Source organism: Pyrgilauda ruficollis, unplaced genomic scaffold (assembly GCF_017590135.1).
Source record: "Pyrgilauda ruficollis isolate IOZ18807 unplaced genomic scaffold, ASM1759013v1 scaffold5, whole genome shotgun sequence".
In the NCBI taxonomy this organism is placed as follows: domain Eukaryota; kingdom Metazoa; phylum Chordata; class Aves; order Passeriformes; family Passeridae; genus Pyrgilauda; species Pyrgilauda ruficollis.
In genome coordinates, this window is record NW_024526599.1 from 5,181,335 (window position 1) to 5,199,491 (window position 18,157).

The window sequence follows — 18,157 nt, forward strand, 5'->3', positions numbered from 1 at the left end:
GCAATTTTATCTATGCTTCCATTTAGCTACTGTGATTGATTGCTAGTTACTTTCTAATTTCCTGTTGAAGTTTGATTTAGGGCAACACAAAACTCCTTCACCAGGATTTCAGCTCCAAATAGAACAAAGTCATTAACAGAATTAATAGATTCTGGTTGGTTTGCATTGCCAAGCTTTCTTTAAAAGAAACATGTTCATTAGCACGTTGCATGGGAAGAAAAGAAATTGAATGAGCAGGAAAGAATTAATATACCTACAGGATATGAAATGTGACTCATCTGGCAGCTGAAGCCATGCTCAGATTTTTGTATGGAGTTTTTATATTCATAATCTATACTGCTGCTTTATTGAGAGCAGACGTCTAGTTGTCAGTGCAGGAAGTAAGTTTGCTTGTCAAGGGGATTTACTTGGAAATAGTTAAGTCACGATTTGTAGTGTCTTTTCCCATTAAAAAAAAAAAAACCAAAAACCGAAAAAACCACTTTTGGATGCAGCACAAAGGCTTTTCTGATTGCACAAGCTACACTCTTACTTATCACAACAGTCTCCCAACAGCAATGCATCCTCTCAGCATATTCTGTGGCTATAAACCCACTTCTCATTCCTCAACTCACCACTTACCTGTCAGAAAAAACCAAACTCAGTGTTGTAAGGTAATCCCTATATCCCGACATTCAAATATCTTAAAAAAAAAAAAAAAGCCTATTTTTTTTTAAGATATTCATAATGCAAACTTTGGCTTCACTCTTCACACTTCACTTTTAAGCCTTGTTTAGAACTGTGCTAGCAAGCACCTCCTCAGTGAAAATCCCAGTGCAGCTGCAAATCTCTCCAGACTTACCATTCTGCAGTGGTCCACAATTCTTCACCTGCCACTGAGTTTTCTGTAGTAAACTGAATTATAATTTGGAGCATGAGGGCACTGGAACATGCATATACATACAACACCTGCACTTTTCAGAAATGCATTTATAGCTTGCTGTAAAAAGATTTATTTGCATCAAGGTGCCCACATTTTCATTTTCACCATTGGCTGCACCCACATTAACACACTCCTGCTCCTTCATTCTTCCATTCTAATCCAGAAATGCCTCCTCTACTCCAGCCTGCCAGGTACATGTAGCAAGTTTTCAAATATTTCCTTTCAGACATCATAGCTCTAGTCTCCTTCAGTCTTAATTCTTCCACTATCCTTTTCACCTCCCTGAGAGGTTTCAGTTAATTACAGCTCTCTTATCTGGTCTCTGGGAAGTCTTATTTTTCTCTATGTGCAGCCTTTGGTTCTCACAATTCATACCGATGCTGCATTGACTCTACCTTGCTCTGAAGTACCTAACCCTTCATCCCTTCTCTCAGTGATGCATCACCTGGGAAAAAAAAGAGATTTGCAGCATCTAAAAACTCAAAAACTGTTACTGGACTAGAAAGAGTAAAGCCGACATCTTGCAGACATGCTCTCCCTAAAAAAATAAAGCAAAGGTCGCAAAAACACATTGGCAGAAATGAGCATTTCACACATTACCTGCACTTCTCAAACACAGGGAGGAAGGTGTGCAGGTTTTTTGAAGAAAGAAAAAAAACCCAGCACAATATAAATTTCCCAAGCATTTTCAATTAGTTTTCTTGTCAGTGATTTCAACCTTCCTTGCAAGGAGACAGACATTTAGCTTAATTATTTTACTGCGGAGGTCTAATTTGCAGATGATTGCCTCCAATTAATCCATGCTTTAGATACAGGTTTGGGGCTTGTGTACTCATTATATTCAAATAAAAACCTTAAAGAAAGGTTAACAAAACCCTGGTGCTAATATGTACCTGAAAGAAGTTAACATGTTACTGACGTAAGTAACATGACCATGTGTTACAAAGCCTATCCCACACAGATACAAGACAAGCAGCAATAGGAAGACAGTAACACCAAAGGGATGATCCTGCCACAAAACTCTCCCCCAGAGCTCATCCTAGAACTCATACTTAACTCCCAGAGGTGTTTTTGTGTTTATAAAAACACACTAGAGAAAATGCATGAACAATTTGTTTTGCTAATCTCTTCATGCAGACAAGAAGCTCTGCATAAAACAGCAATCAATAGTTTCTCTCTTCCCATTACAGCTGATGTGCAGAAATATTTGTTACTGTGCTATGGGAAACAGTCCATGTCAATACTGAATTATTTTCACTTCAATACAGTTGTTTTTTGTTCTTCTTACTATAAAAGCCATAATGGAAAAAAGACATGAATTCATATTGTATGGAAGGTTTTATTGATTGCTAAATTGCTGTCACTTACATCAGGTATAGCACTTTCATTCCAATCCAACAAAACTAAAAAGAAGCTGCTGTTAGACACTTGTTTCTGTAAGCCTTTCAGCTGCCAAATACATTTTGTTCTGCACAACTCTCACGCTGCCAGCAACACAACAGCATGGTAGCTGCACAGCTTACACTGTATGCCTCAGTATAAGCAGAGTCGTCTGAAAATTCATCACTTTTACCAGTTGCACTTTTCTATGTTACAAAAAACCCCATTTCCTAAGTTCTCTGCTATTTTATACACAGTATAAAACAAATTTCAGGGTTTGTGGTAGAAATAATTTGAGCCTATACAGAAGAGAACATCAAATTCTATGAATTAAGGACAGTGACTATTTTCTGTAATTAGACTCCCAGTCAAGATTATTTAAACTGACATTGCATTGTGACCCTTTCCAGAAGCATGGATAACCCATGCAGTAGATCAGATCCTCCTCTTTTGCTTCACCTTATGACTGACATGGACAAATCTAATGTCACTGTGTACCTTACACGATCAGGCCTATGTGTGTCTCAACTGACTATCCAGACTTACTCGGCACCAGGGAAGTACTTGGATGAAATCTGATAATCCTGATGCACCACAAACAATGCTTACATAAAAACATGTGATGATATTCACATTAGTGTCAAGGGGAGAAAAAACTTCTGAGAAGGAAACGAACAAGTCAATCAAATGTTCAAGAATACACGTTTAAAAAAATGACACTTTGAACTGGGGCAGCCTATCCTAGGGCCAAAAAGGATACATATTATCCCAAGTAATAGTGCACAGCCTTTAATGTATAAACAAAATCTTTACTGCGGGCACAAAGAAGAAATGGTAACCACTGCCCCAAGATACCAGATTCCTGCAGAAGTCCAGAGAAGAAACACGGGTTCTTAAGGAGATTTTTTGATCTCTCTTCAAAATGATAAAGAGTAAAATACATGCAGTTTCTAAAGTAAAGTGCCAGTACAGAAAAGGAGTTCTAGAATTGTGGCCCATAGCTAGAGATGTAATTTCTCCTTCCTCATTCCAAACTATCAAAAAAAAAAAAAAAAAAGTCACTTCTTAAAAAAATCCCAAAACAAAATGAAACAAAAAAAATCTTCAACAATCCCACCTCTTTTCAAGTTCAGTTGTTTCTCTGCTCTGGTTTCCTGAATAGGATTTCACTGTGAGCAACAAAATTCTGTATAACACCAATAATTGACTGATTTCTGGAATGAAGCATTAGCAGCAGTATACAACATGCCTAAGCCACAATCTGTATTTTTAACTGCTGTATTAGTTAACATGGAAAGAACCGTAATCAAGATCCAGAAAAAATCAAATTACCACTCAAATAAAAGATGTTTAATTCAACTCATAAATACCAAATATTCCCCTTCCTATTTTGTGAAGTTGCTTCCGATAGTAGCTGTCAACTAAAATTCAGTTATTTATGCAGCACGGAATCCCTTAAAATGACATTGTCAAACATTCAGATTATAAATACAAGACCTCCTATGTATCATAAAAAAGACAAAAATTGTCATAATATAAACAACACATAATTTCACTAGCTTTTTGTAAATTACATTGCAAATAAATCACTTCTCTAACACAAATCCTAGATTTGAAAGAAGTCAAACTGCTAGAGAATAGAAATAATTATTGTGAATTGCTTGATATCAACGCTTGATATCAATGAGGCCACAGACTAATTCTCAGCTTCTACCCAGCGTAAAACCTGCCAATGCAGCTATTAACACTGCTAGCGAATTTGCCAATAACAGAATGGCCAGATGACAATGATTTTCTCCACTGCCCTGTGAAGAGAAAGTACTTTAGAGCAGCACAGACATCACAGATAAGCAATAGCAAGGAGGTTTACATATTTACTGCTTGTTACATGACTATTTGTAGAGCCCATGAAAGATTTGTCCCTCCAGAAGTACAAACTACCTTTCAGTTACAGTTCATTTTAAATTCCTTCCTAAGATCACGGGAAGACAGCAACCTGTAAAATAAGGCTTAAATGACTTAAGAGCTTTTCCTGTAGCTGAGTTTTAAAAACTCACTGCACTCTACTGTCATATATGCTTTAGATAACTGGCAAAAGCAAACAGTTCATCTACAAAGAAAGTCAACTGGTGCTGCAAACAAAGTGATTCAACAGCAGTCCTTGCTATAGAAAGCCCATTCTGAAATAACTAAGTGAGGATGAGTGCTTCCATTTGAACACTTTCCTGGGGAAAGATACACTCTGAAGATCCATTTCATTCAATAACACAGCACCAGCAATGTTCAGTGGCCATGTTCATAAAGCAAACTACCTTATTATTGTGCTGTCCTGCTTGTTTGCAAATTACTCAGAAACTCTAACTTAGTACTTAGCCTATGTACAAGAAACAATATTGGTCTAAAATCTGAAAGCGTACCTAAGGAACTTCCAGAAGATGACTTCTATGCATAAATTTGTGATTAAATTTTGAGGTCAAGCAAGGGTGTTTCAGACAACCTAGCTCATCAAAATATTTTTGTAAGAATCTATTGAGTGTAAGTCTAAGAAAATAACCACCTGCCACCTATGTTTTTCATGAACCATACATGCTCCACAAAGTTAAGATTCAACTGGTTTGCTGGAATCGCAACAAAAAAAGACAGAAGGAAAGAGAAATAAAATTTATTATAAAACATGTTGAAATAGCAATGACTTAGCTGACTTCTTGCTCTGCTGTTCTAGGCAGAACAAAATCTGACTGAATGCTCTCAGGAAAGCCAAAACAAAATTACAGAAGTAGTATGCTGCCGCACTAAAATCGCTTTCTCTTGATAATTTCTGGTTTCCAGCTGACAGGATGAGTTTCTTCAGTCTAAAGGAAAAAAAAATAATCTCATAAGGATTATTTTAAACTTGAAACTCACCTATAATTAAGGTTTGGTTTAAAATATTACTTATGAAGTATATGTACTCTATTTCATATGTAGCATTATTAATGTCTAATATACAATATGTAATTAGTTTACCCAAATTAAATTTTCTATCATCTCACTGTCTGAAGTACATAGCAATACTTGTGCTGTACTTGTCTTTTTTTTTCCAGCAAGGAAAATGGTTAGATTGCCAGTGGCATTTCCAAAACAACACTGTAGTTATCAAAACACATGACCAGGAGCTGCCAGCGACAGACATGTCTACATCAGTATCGGTAGATGTCATGGAGTGTGTTTTGCCCAACTTCAAAAGAGATAAAAAATTCCTGATTCTTTATATCTAAGACTTACTTCTAGTCTAATTCAATGCAAAATTCCAACATTTAATAAAAATTCTTACATTCTTTATACTGAAGACATGCACTGATAAACTGTGCAATCACCTGTTGTCTTCTCCATTGGTAAATTAATTCATATTTTAGAATAACAGTTTGAAAATAAGCTCTTGACTCTTAAGTCTAAAAATTGTCAAGGCCAACAACTAATTGTCAAGGCCAACAACTAATCCAGATCATATAAATAAGTACAACAAACCTTAAAAGAGCAATCCTTTTGCTGATTCCCATGTTTTTATCAATACAACCCCACACAGTTCCCCACTGGGTTCAAAACCCAACATACATGATTGTATTCACATTTCTCCAAACTTCACCACAAAGACCTTTAACAGAAGAGTTCACAGACCAAACACTTACTTGTACTACAGCACATAACAACAATTAGGAATGCAGAAATTAGCTACTGTCCTGTTAATGCTAATACAGAGGTCTTTCAAACTTCAACAAAATGGATTATGTAAGTCTTAACATGTCCCCAACAGATGTGTGTTCTATTTGTCTGAATTTTTCTGATTTTATGAAAATACTTTAAAAAGATACTTTGACATACCGCAGTATCATCTTCTTTGTATACTTTTATGGTTTTATCAGCTTCAGCCGTTAGCAATCTGCTTTCTGACTGGTCAAAAACACAAGCAAATATTCCTGATTCACTGTCCAAAGAACCCGGCTGTACGGCTGCATGTACTCTCTGGAAATTGTATCCAGTTCTCCAGTCCCAAAGGTGCATAGTGCCATTATCAGCTACAACAAACAAACAAACAAACTTAGTATTTTGACCAGTTAATTTCTATGTTTTCTAAAAACAGCATCATGAACAACTAGTAAATACATCAGGAATACATCACACAACACTCACGTAGAATAGCTCAGTACACCCTATAAATTCCCCTATTTTCTGCTGTTTTCCTTCCTCAGAATCTCATCCAGATTTTCATCAGATAACCCAGAGAGATGATACACTACATCACAGGGAAATTGCAGCAAGTTGCACTGGAGGCACAGTAAGGACTAGTATTGGTGAATATTAAGCTCCCTGCTCAGTAGCTCCACTGAAGTTGAATGAGGAGGCATCATCCTCCCAAAGAGACTAGGACATTAAGGACTTAATGCAAAGTAGGTTTAATGTTTGCAGATTTTATTCCAAATCCAGTTTAAACCACTTCCAGTATTGCTGCTACTGGCATCAGCTACAGAGCATTCACAGCAATCAGAACTCTCTATTCAGAAGGATGCACTCAAGAAAATTTTTCAGTTACAAAACCCAAGGGTTCAGTTACAAAACCCAACCCTTCAAGAAGGGTGTTTCTACAGCAGAAAACTCCAAGGTAAAAATCAACTTATTTTGATTCAGCATCACCTTCTCTGAAGCTACTGTAGATAGCATTAGGATGTAAAGGGGAGAATTGATACTCAAATTTTAGCTTTTTAAAAGTCACAATTAATATCAGTAAAATTATAATAGATTTTTTATGTGGAGAAGGTGTTTTTTAAGACTTACCTACTACTAACAAAAAAATCTTAAAAGGATGTTCTGAAAGTGTCTTCAAATGATAATAATAATAATAATAATAATAATAATAATAATAATGACATGTAAGTCCATTCCAGTATTTTTTGAAGTTCTTGCTCTTACTGGGGATGAGCTATTTGTTAAACACAGCTTTAACCAAATTTTAAAATCAGGGGACCCTTTTACACATAGTTGGAAACATAATCAGAGTAAGATGACAATGTAATTGGCTGTTTCCCAATTCCTGCTTAGCACATTTCCATCTTACTCCACATCCCTAGCCTACAGACCAAGGGCACATGCGACCAAGTGCCTTATTCCCATTCAGCTTTAGCAAGATGCTTCTACATCCTCTATCCAGTCTCACTGCCTCAACAGTGGATGCAACACTAATGACCAGCAGATCACAAAAGATGGACTCTGGAGCCCTGCAGCAGCAGCCAGCTGAGAAAAGGAAACCTCTTCCATACAGTACATTAGAAGTCCTTCAAATTTGTTTTATTTGCATGCAGCCCAGAAACATGCAAGGACATGAAAGTGGCCCTACTCACTACAAAATGAAACGGTCTCCTGCAGCAGGCTGACAGGCCTAGGTAAAGCAGAGCTCCATGAGCATCTCTGCCTAAGGACCTCTAGCCATATGTACATGGGGGAGAGAGAGCAATGTGTATTTCTCATTCTTACCTCCCGAGACCAGAACACCATCGGAATTTACAGCCAGTGTGTTTATAATAGCATTGTGACCAGAGAGATTCTGAATGAAATTTCCATCTGGGAATTTCCACTGCTTAATATTATCTGGAGAACCAGATGCAAATGTGTAACTGAAAGAAAATAAACACAGTACATTAAAGCTCAAAATAGCTGTAGTCAGAGCAAATGTCCTTCATTAAAACTATTGCTAAATGCTAGTTGCAAAATTACTTAATATTAAAACTACTTATCTGTTTACTTCACATGAAATTAAGCAATTTTCTGAAGTCGTGAATTACCTACTCCTACTGTTTTCTTTCTACTTCATAAACTAAACTTTGTAACATCCTGTATGCCGTAGGATTTAATATGCAAACAAATATTTAAAATGCACATTAAGTTCTCTTCAGTTGTTACTCTGGGAAATTTTCAGGGCATCCCCAGCAAAGGTAACAAGATGAAAAGGTACCAAACCCCAAGAATAGGCTAATGGCTAGTCTTCCAAAATTACACAAGCAAGGAAAAAGCCCTGCAAAAACGTAACTATGGAAGATAAATTCTCCCACTGAGTTACCCCAAAATAAAAATGTCCTTCATTTTAAGATGTGCGAGCAGTCACACGGTTATTTGGCTAGCCTGTAGGAATACTTTCATTTGCCACAATGTCCAGGGAATTTGCTGTCTATTTAAAATATACCACAAATAAAAAAGTTAAGTATTATGAGAAAACACCACAACATTAAAAAAAAAATAAATACTGAACTATAGGCTGACAATTGCTACAGTTTGACAAGAACAAGTGTTCATCACAGAAAGGTGATGAAGCTGAACCCTGAATTACTTTTTTTTCAGAATGTAAGTAAAATATAGGCTTTTTCTATAGCTAACAGGCTACACAATTTTTCAGGCACACACTGGAACGAAGTTTATTCATATCAAAGATTCTGCATTTTTGACGGAAATGACAGAATGTAATTTTAAAATACTAAAGACAAGGAAGTAATCAAGTTCTATGTGAACTCCTTTTCTCCATTGTTTTCATGGGGATCCAAACAGGCAACTGTTGTGCATCAAAACACAGCATCTGAATTCAGAGCACTTCCAAGAACATCTGCTTCAAAGCTTCAATTCTCACATTGAGTTTTTTTTAAGGCCAGTTAGATTGAAATGCTTTGTGCAGTGAACCACATATTCAAAAGAAAGACCATTCTATTAATCACTGTCTCCTTGAGCATTAATCACATGTGTGCATTGGTCCATTACAAAACTACTGCAATTCCTGCTCACAACCATTCAGATACGTATTTGTTATTATCCTTATGACCACTGTATCACCGAGTTTTAAGGACTGAATAAAAGGCACACACAGAAGTAACTCTGTGGGATATAAGGCATTCTCAGGATTGTTAATGTACACCAATGCCAATACTAGGGAAGCACAATCAGTGCAGTAAAATGTATCTGGTAATTATTATGTACATTTTTGCAACATCCTAAGTGCATTAGTTTCTCACATTATTATGCTCTACCATTCTAGATCATCATTCTCATTGGCTCTCTTCCATTCTCAAAAAACTGTGAAAGCATAACAGAATAAAGAAAACTTACTGTCTTGGATGTAACACTACTGCTCTTACAGATTTCTTGTGATTTGTTAAAGTAACACGAGTTTTTCCTGCCACCAAGTCCCAGAGCCGTATGGTAGTATCATGACTGCCTACAATGAGAAGAAAATTTAAAAAAAAATAGTAAAAACCATCACCTGGATTTTATCATAATTATTACTTTGCTAAGGCAGCCAGAATGATGTGAGAGAGACATAAATACTGTGCTAATGCCACCTCAGATGAAGGAAGATGCCGGATTGCAAAAGTATTTTTACTCATTTTTAAGAAGTGCTTTTTACTCAGTTTTAAGAAGTGTCCTGTTCTGCAGTGTAACTTTAAGAAGTTACACTACAAAGCTTGATTTTGACATAATGGGAAAGAAGAGGAATACTTAACCACAGTACTGGACACTCCTGAACTGAAATGGGGAGAACTGAAATACCACAGAAAATGCAAGTCTCAATACATACTATAACACAAATGAAAATACCAGAAAAAAAAAGGAAGTGCAGAAAAACATTCAAACAATGCACAGCCATATTTGCTTAAACATACCATTAACAGTACGTAATAACCATTGCAGGGCCCATTTTCAACAGAAACTAGTATGAGATTTGAGCAAATTCACCAACATCATGAACATCACACAATTACTGAACAAACACATGCACCATTAGGTTTTTCAATCATGTTACTCATTAAACTACACCTACTATACCTGTAATAATTTGTGGTTCTGCAGCTTGGCACTTCACAGTTGCTACTGCATTTGTGTGTCCTGACAGCGTGTGCACACTGGCTTTTGTCCTTACATCCCAAATCTATGAAATCACAGCAAATATGTCAGAGGTCAGCAACAGGTGCATAGTCAATGTATTTTAGGCACTGTCATTGATTACATAATTTCCTTGCCATAGTCCTACAGATAAAAAAATGGTATTTAGGTGGTAACCATTTATTACAGAACTGCCTCAGCTGGTACATTTCAAGGGCAGCAGGAACCGGCCAGTGAACTTCCAGGCATATGGCTCATTCAAGTCACCATAATACTAATACTAAAACACCACCTTCTAAATACTAAGCAATCCTACATGTATGATGTAGTCTACCTACTAAATTAAGAAATAAAACATTATCCTTAAGGAACATGGCACATTTGTGCATTTGAGCTTCAATTTTATCAATAATATAAGACAAAACTAACACAAATCATCTCAGTATTTAATCTAAATTGATAACTTTTGCTAAGTACTCATTTTTACAAATGAAGATACTGAAATACACACATCAAGATGTTTAAACACAACAATGCTATACTTACTCGTGCTGTTGAATCTCTGCTGCATGTCACCAGCACATCTATTGTTGGATGCAAGTCTAAGCCATAAACAGCACTTAGATGACCGTGGTAATGTCTGATAACCTAGATGAATAAAAACCAGGCAAACTAATAATTGAAAGAATATTCCAAATACTTTGATTTTTGTATTTGCTACTACTAATTCCTAACTAATTCCTTCAATTAAAGAAACTGCAACTTACCTTATTGTATTCAAGATCCCAGCATTTCACTTGTTTGTCTTCTCCACAAGAAAAGAGGTAGGGACTTCTTGCACTTACTATCACCCCACGTACAGTACTGATGTGTCCCGTCAAAGACAATTTCAATTTGCCACTAGCAAGGTCCCAAATCTGCACCAAAATAGGCATTTTAAGGTAGACAGGAAAAAGCTACACAGTGAATCTGGGTAAACAGCCCAGATGTAACTGATCCTGCTGCAATGTAAGTTAAAAATACAGTCACAAAAAGACTCTCCAGCTACTACCATGTAAAAAATGAAATCTCAAGAAAAGAACTAGTGATACTCCACAAATCCCTGATGACAATGTAACAAATGCTCTGTAGTTCATTATTCCGCAAACAGTAAACAAGAAATTGTTTCCAAAGGCTGGAAACATTTTTAAATAAATAGGCACCAAAAAACCCCACCCCCTGCAAACTCTGTCAGTCATTTCTTCCAACCTCTTACCTTTATGGTTCTGTCAGCAGAGCCAGTAACAAACCACTGATTTCCTGGTTCTACTGCAATACATCTCACCCAGCCCAGATGACCACTGATAACCTTCAGAAAGAAGAAAAAAAAAATTGTATCAGAAATAATACAATAGCTTTTGATGTAATTTTCCTTCTCCAACACTGAAATTTGCTAGTATTCATCAAAAAAAAAATCAAATGTGAAATCAGATCTGAAGACAGCTTGATTTCTACTTCAGTTAAAGAGAAAACTAGAAATTTACATACACCAGACTTGGGGAAGCTGCAATATGTAAAGACCTTGTTTGTATAAGCAACTTTTTCAAATCCTTTGAGAGCCCATAACACCGTGGCTCAACACTTGAAGCTTTGCAGAGAAAGACTGTATTCGAGCACAGATTCCTTCTGCTGCTGTATAGTGGTCATACAGTCATAAAACTGCTATAAAAACACTGGCTATTAAATCACATTTCTATATAACTTCTTAAAGCACACCATCACCTTCTTTTCCCCAAAACAGGGGTAATATGAGAGTTGGACATTTTCCAATAATAAAATAATGGAGACTGACCTCACAAGAAATACTCTGCCAACACACGCTTTGCTTTCAGCAGCCCATTTCTTCAAATTCTCCAAAGTCAGACAGCTAAAATCAAACCTCCTAACTGGTTTCACTGATGTCATGTTTCATGTACTGTCACACAGCTCATTTCAAAAGATTTAAAACACAACGAAGCTTCTTAGGCAGAAATACAGCAAATCTTCCACCAAATTTAACAGAACACAGCTATGAGAGTAAAAAAGAGGTTCAAAGAGAGACTGTGTATTCAGCTTAGTTGTGATCACTTTTTGATCACATTTTTAAATAATATTTGATTATATTTTTGTGAATGAGAACAAAAATTATGATTTGAGGTCTTACATAGAGTATGTTTACTTTTATATGTACGTTTGTGTCAAAAAATTTCTAACTTACTCTGTACAGTTTCCAAGGTGGATGCCACTGAGGTTTGGGCATGGTTGGAGCCTTCTTTGGCATTAATGCAGAATTTTTGTTTCCACCAGCTTCCACCATAGCCTGTAAGTTAAAAGAAGGGTTACTCTTCCGGTTTGTAGCTTATCTCTTTGTCCAAAGCCTAAAACTTTCTCATCCTGCCTTCTCAATACTGATTAAATTTAGTCAGTCAGATCTCTACACAACATGCACACAGATTCAGAAGCAATCTGATCAACACCACATACTGTTCACGTCAGATGTGCAATAGACTCACCACAGACATCCCAGGAGGCTGGGAACGCTCAGATATTCCAGCATGCCTGTAAATGTCACCCACACCAGCAGCTGTCCGGTTTGCATCCAGCCTAGGGGGAGTGAAAATGGTTCATGAGTTGCAATCGACTTTCTCCTGCTAAGTGATAAAGATCACAGGGCTGCACCCAGCTGAGTGCTGTACACCTCCCAGGATAGAGAGTCCACAACCTCTCCAGGCACCCTGTCCAGGACCTGACCACCCCAAGGTACAGATACCACAAAGCTTCACATTCTTCTCTTCTAACTAAACAAAATTTCCCTTGTCCCAATTTCCACCCACTGCCTCTCACAACAATACAAAATAAAAAGCATACAGAAAAATAATGCCTGTCCACACTAAAAGCAGTTCCTTTAAGAATATTGTAATTATTCCAAGTAGCTCTTATCCCAGCTTCTGTGATTTGCCTTGCAATTCCCACAGATAACAGTGTCAATGAGGTAATATAGCAGTACCTGGACTGGGAAGCAGGAAGTGCAACAGCTAAGGACTGTGCTGCAGATTCACTTGGCATCCTCTGGACCTTAGTATCTGCTGTCAAAGCCACACCTTGGAAAAAAAAACACATCAGAAACAAAGACAACTCCTTTAAACAGGAACTCAAAGTGTATTATACAAACATATATATATATGTACAGCTCCAAACAAGGGCCTGACACACCTGTAACATAAACTCTCATCCTTCGATAACATTTTCACATCCAATTCAAATCTACTGAAATCTTTATTTTGGCACAAATCCTTTCCATCTTGATCTACTACATATGTGAGCATAAAATTTCTAGAGTATAAAACAGTATATCAGTGGAAACAAAAAAAAAGTCTAACTAGGAGCAGCATCAATCTTTATACCCAGCTTTAAGTGCTATGGAATCCAAACATCACAGAAATAAACATGCTCTTGCAAAGCACCTGTTAACTTAGGCCCTTTAGCACAATCTACAATCCATTCCTATGAGGTGTTTGGCATCATGCAGTGGTGCCAGAACTATAAAAGGTTTAGTCCTACTGAAGTGAGAGTTTCAGGCTACATCTGCAGATTTTTAACCTTATCTCAAGAACAGCAGCTATTGTCTAAAAAAAATTAAAAACTCTTTTTAAAGTATAGTTTTGGTGCAGACTGGTGAATTTAACTCATCGCTTTATTTATTTTCCTAACCAAACTTCTGTCAGTTGACAACAAACTCAGTATTTGGGCAAAATATTCAGATTAAAACAAGAAACAGCAAAGAAAGAAATCTGATTTTCAACCCTGATACAAATTATTCTATTAAAAGAACACTAAACTTAAGGAAGCCACTGTGAGCAATTCTCTTCCCCAGAGTTAGAAGCAACTATGCCTGTTTTTTTAATGGTTGAGGGTCCACTGAACACTCTCATCTGTTAAGTTATAAATCAAGACAACAGATTTTCCACTATACTCATAATAAACTTAAGCACAATAAAAGACCAAGAGCTGAAACTAAGCTCTTCCAAGAACAGAACAGGATTGATCAGTAACAGTGACAATGAGCAACGGCCAATGCAACAACACATAAACATAACCCTTACAAGCACAAGCAAAATTATTAGACCCTCAAGTCTCTTCCCCAGAGCAAGGTGGTGAAACCTGCACCTCTCTGCTCTGGAGATGAAAAGCAGGCAACATTCCACTACTATTAATTATGGATTCACATCAAGAAGAAGCCTGCTCCTGTTAGGATGAATGACGTCTTGCTCATACAGGAACCCGAAAGTCCATACAAACACTTGAAAAATTTTACTTTACTTACCAGGCCCAGATGGGTATGGGTGAGTACCAGTTACCACATACTCAACTTCTTGCCCTAAAGAGCAAGAGAATGTTATATTAATAATTTCATTCTATACTGCACTGCAAACAACGCACTCAAACAGAAAATAGAAGAAAAGAGAGCAGATCATACACAGCAGAAAAAAAACAGTAATCACCTCCAATGTACCTAGACATTTCTCGTTTTCATTACTTTAATTTGTTCTGGTTATCTCCATTTTAGAAAACTCAACTGTAAAAAATAATTAATTTGAATGGTGAAGCTACCTGCTATCAAGAGGATTCAAGAAAAAAATCTTCATAGTGCCTTTGAAGGAGATATTATGTATACAAAGAGCACAGGTGTCTGAAATGCAAGCTAGTCGGTTGTCTGTGCTGTCAGATTCTTAAAAGATTTTTCATTCTCTCTCAACATGTTTCACTTTCACAATACTTCCAAACAAAGCACCTTGAGCAGAATCTCAGTATCAACTGAATATCAACTACCTCAACTAAAACGAGGCAGCACTTTTAGAAAAGAAATTTTCATATGAGATCTAACTAATACATACATGTTTTATACATCACAAAACCTACACTGAAGAAAACTCTACAGATTTGAAGTGAAGCGTTTTCTGGTTTAAAAATTGCACAGCTGAAAGATTGTAAATATACTATGAAACAGAACTAAAATAACAAAAAATCCACCCCAAACAAATAACAACATACAAAAATGCCAAAACAAGCAAAAGTCAACAAAAGAGCATGTCCTTAATCATCATGAACTTGCAAACATAAGAAATACATTACTCAACTCTAACACCTAAGTACACCACACACTAACATTACGAAAAATTACTCTTTTCACCAATTAATCAGTATAAAAAATCCACAGCATCCAGTAAGTCGTTTGTCAAAAGCAGCTTTCCCCTTTTTCTGAATCACTTACCACCTGTGAACCCTAGCAAAAAAAATACCAATCAAAAAAGGTTTTTTTTTTGATTTCTGTATTTATCTCCAGTGAATTAACATTGGACTGCATTGTGCAGATTTTACAACAGTGAGACTCTGACAAAAGAAAGGACAAATACAGCACTAAGGGCAAACTAACCTTGATTTCCAGAGTACTGTTTGTGTCCATAGGGATCCCCGGTGTTGGGGCCTCCTTTCTCCCTCAGGTTCTCTTTGAGCGTGGGCATGTGTAGCACTGAGCCGTACTCCGTGCGCAGCTTGACTGCCATCTTCACCTTGTGACTGGCAAGAGTAAAGCAAAACCCTCACTGAACCCCACTTTCTCAACTGTTAACAAGTTCTGAAATATTTCACAGAGGATGTCATAAAACTTACTTTATAACTCTAATATTTCTTCCCCCTCAAGATTACGCTGTTGACAGTACAGAAATATCTGAATTTCTGACTTGGATCAGAAATTGACAATCACTGACAGAGTTTAAAACTTCACTGAGTGCAGCAGCACTTACCTTTCTTCATCCAATGGGATAGGCTTGGCATTATCAGCTACAAACATGTCATGGGTTCTCTTCAAAGACCTGAACACAAGTGTGTGCACAGAATGCTTTTGGACTTCCTAAAATAAAGCAAAGAACATTTAAATAAATTAGAACAGATTTGAATGAAAACCTGCACACTGAAACATAAATTGAACTGAGCAGCACTTTCTCAGTTCTGTTACACGACATGCGACCGTTTGGTTCACAGAAGACACTAATCTTCTTGGAAATTAAAAAATTAAGTTATTATGTCAGTTGTTTATTCAAAACTATATTCTACTCCTTGAAAACTTCCAAGATTTTAAAAAGCAAGCCAAAAACTTTTATCAAACTTTCTGCACTGGTATCTACATGACAAATCCATGAGTAAAAGCTTTTATCCCACGTCCTCCCCAGTTTTGGGGAGGTTTTCATATGTAGGCAATAAACAAGTCAATTCTGGAAAAAAGGAAAAAAAAACCAAAAAAACCTGTAAATTTTCTTTCACTACCACTGTAAAAAGAAAATGAGCATCATCAATTTCTGTGCACAGTACCACTTCACATTAACATGGCTAATTACCACTCGACAACAGCAGCTGTTGACACCACAAACGGAGCAGTAGGTACCACCATGTCTCCCCAATGGGGAAGAAACTTCTGCAAGTAATTTTTGACAAATGCTTTTCTGTAAAAAAACAGCTCATAGTGTTGTATCGGGCAGCAGTCACTGCACCTTCTTCTATAACCCTGACAGCCCCATGTGCTTTCAGAAGTGCATGAAATTCACCCCACAGTAAAGATTCTACAACCTATAAAACCAGTGGCCTTCTCCACAGCTGGGCTCCCAAGCCCTCACAAAAAAAGCTGAGGTTTCCCTTATGGGCTAACAGAGTCAGTAGCTCTCTGGCGGTAAAACACCACAGCATCAGTTCCCCACAATCACAGAATGTGCTGAGCTGGAAGTGGCTTACAAGTACCACCAAGTTCAGCTCCTGGCCCTGCACAAGACACCCCAAGAGGCGCACCCTGTGCCCAAGAGCTTTGTCCCAATGTTCACTGAACTCTGTCAGCCTTGCTGCTGTGACCAGCTCCCTGGGGAAGCTGTTCCAGTGCCCAACCACCCTCTGGGTGAAGGACTTTCTTCCTAATATCCAAACTAAACTACCCCTGACACAACTTCAGGCCATTCTCTTGGATCCTGTCACTGTCACCACAGAGATCAGATCAGAGCCTGCTCCTCCACTTCCCCATCATGAGGAAGCTGTAAACTGAAATGAGATTTCCCTTCACCTTCTTCTCCAAGTTGAATATGGCAAGTGACCTCATCCACTCCTCATAAGGTTTTCCCTCTAGACCATTCATCCCCATGTCCTTTACACCTTCTTCTGATATTGTGGTACCCAAAACAGAACCCAGCTCGAGGTGAGGCCGCCCCAGAGCAGAGCGGAGCGGGACAATCCCTTCTCTTGACGGGCTGGCGATGCTGTGCCCGATGCTCCCCAGCACCAACTCCGCATTCGGCACAAGTCTGGCAAAGCAAATCCGCTGCCTGCTGCTCACTCCCGCCCAGACACGCACACTCCGATGACCCGCACCCGCTGCGTTCTGCGGGCACCTCGCTGTCCCGGGGCCGAACGGGGCGGGGGCCGCGCAGATGTCGGGGCCGCCACGGACCATCCCCACAGCGGCTTTTCCCACCCGGGGCTCAGCGAGAGTGGCGGCGCTTCTCCCGCCCGGCCCCAACCCGCTCCCGCTCCCGGGTCTCGCCCAGAGCGCCTAAAGGGCGCGACAGAGTGAACGCGCAGGGCCGCTCCCCCGTCCCTCACCTCCGCCATGGCGCCGCCGAACTCCCCCCGCCGCGGCCGCTATGGAGCCACTTCCGGCGCCTTCCCGCGCCGGACCGGAAGAGAAGCGTAAAGAGGGAAATGGACGGAGCGCCAAAGCGGACGGGCGGGGTTTATCGCAACCCCTCCGCTCGGTGTACGGGGGATCACTGGTTCGAGCCCCGCTGGCGCTGCCAGAGCGGGCGGTGCGAGTCACTTCATCAATGTGTACAAATATATAAAGAGAATGGAGCCAGGCTCTGCTCGGTGCTGCCAAGCAACATGACAAGAGGCAGTGGG

At 38.5% G+C, this 18,157-nt stretch overlaps 1 protein-coding gene across 1 annotated transcript; it reads right to left on the reverse strand.

Moving 5' to 3' along the window:
- Positions 1-2,241: 2,241 nt before the first annotated feature.
- Positions 2,242-17,929, reverse strand: PLRG1 (pleiotropic regulator 1). Its single transcript, XM_041479983.1, has 15 exons — positions 17,861-17,929; positions 16,024-16,130; positions 15,654-15,796; positions 14,544-14,597; positions 13,227-13,320; positions 12,733-12,823; positions 12,438-12,539; positions 11,457-11,549; positions 10,969-11,118; positions 10,748-10,849; positions 10,145-10,247; positions 9,428-9,536; positions 7,811-7,950; positions 6,164-6,357; positions 2,242-5,154 (listed from the first exon to the last, which is right to left on the reverse strand). The coding sequence occupies exons 1-15, from the start codon at positions 17,867-17,869 to the stop codon at positions 5,095-5,097; spliced, it is 1,551 nt and encodes a 516-aa protein (XP_041335917.1). The 5' UTR covers positions 17,870-17,929; the 3' UTR covers positions 2,242-5,094.
- Between the last annotated feature and the right edge of the window lie 228 nt (positions 17,930-18,157).

Bases quoted from the DNA above. Each gene is read 5' to 3' on its own strand.
- PLRG1 (XM_041479983.1), bottom strand. The intron at 15,797-16,023 runs GTAAGTGCTGCT...TACTCTTGCCAG, and splicing joins ATCCCATTGGATGAAGAAAG to TCACAAGGTGAAGATGGCAG. The intron at 10,248-10,747 runs GTAAGTATAGCA...GTGATTTCATAG, and splicing joins GCAGAGATTCAACAGCACGA to ATTTGGGATGTAAGGACAAA.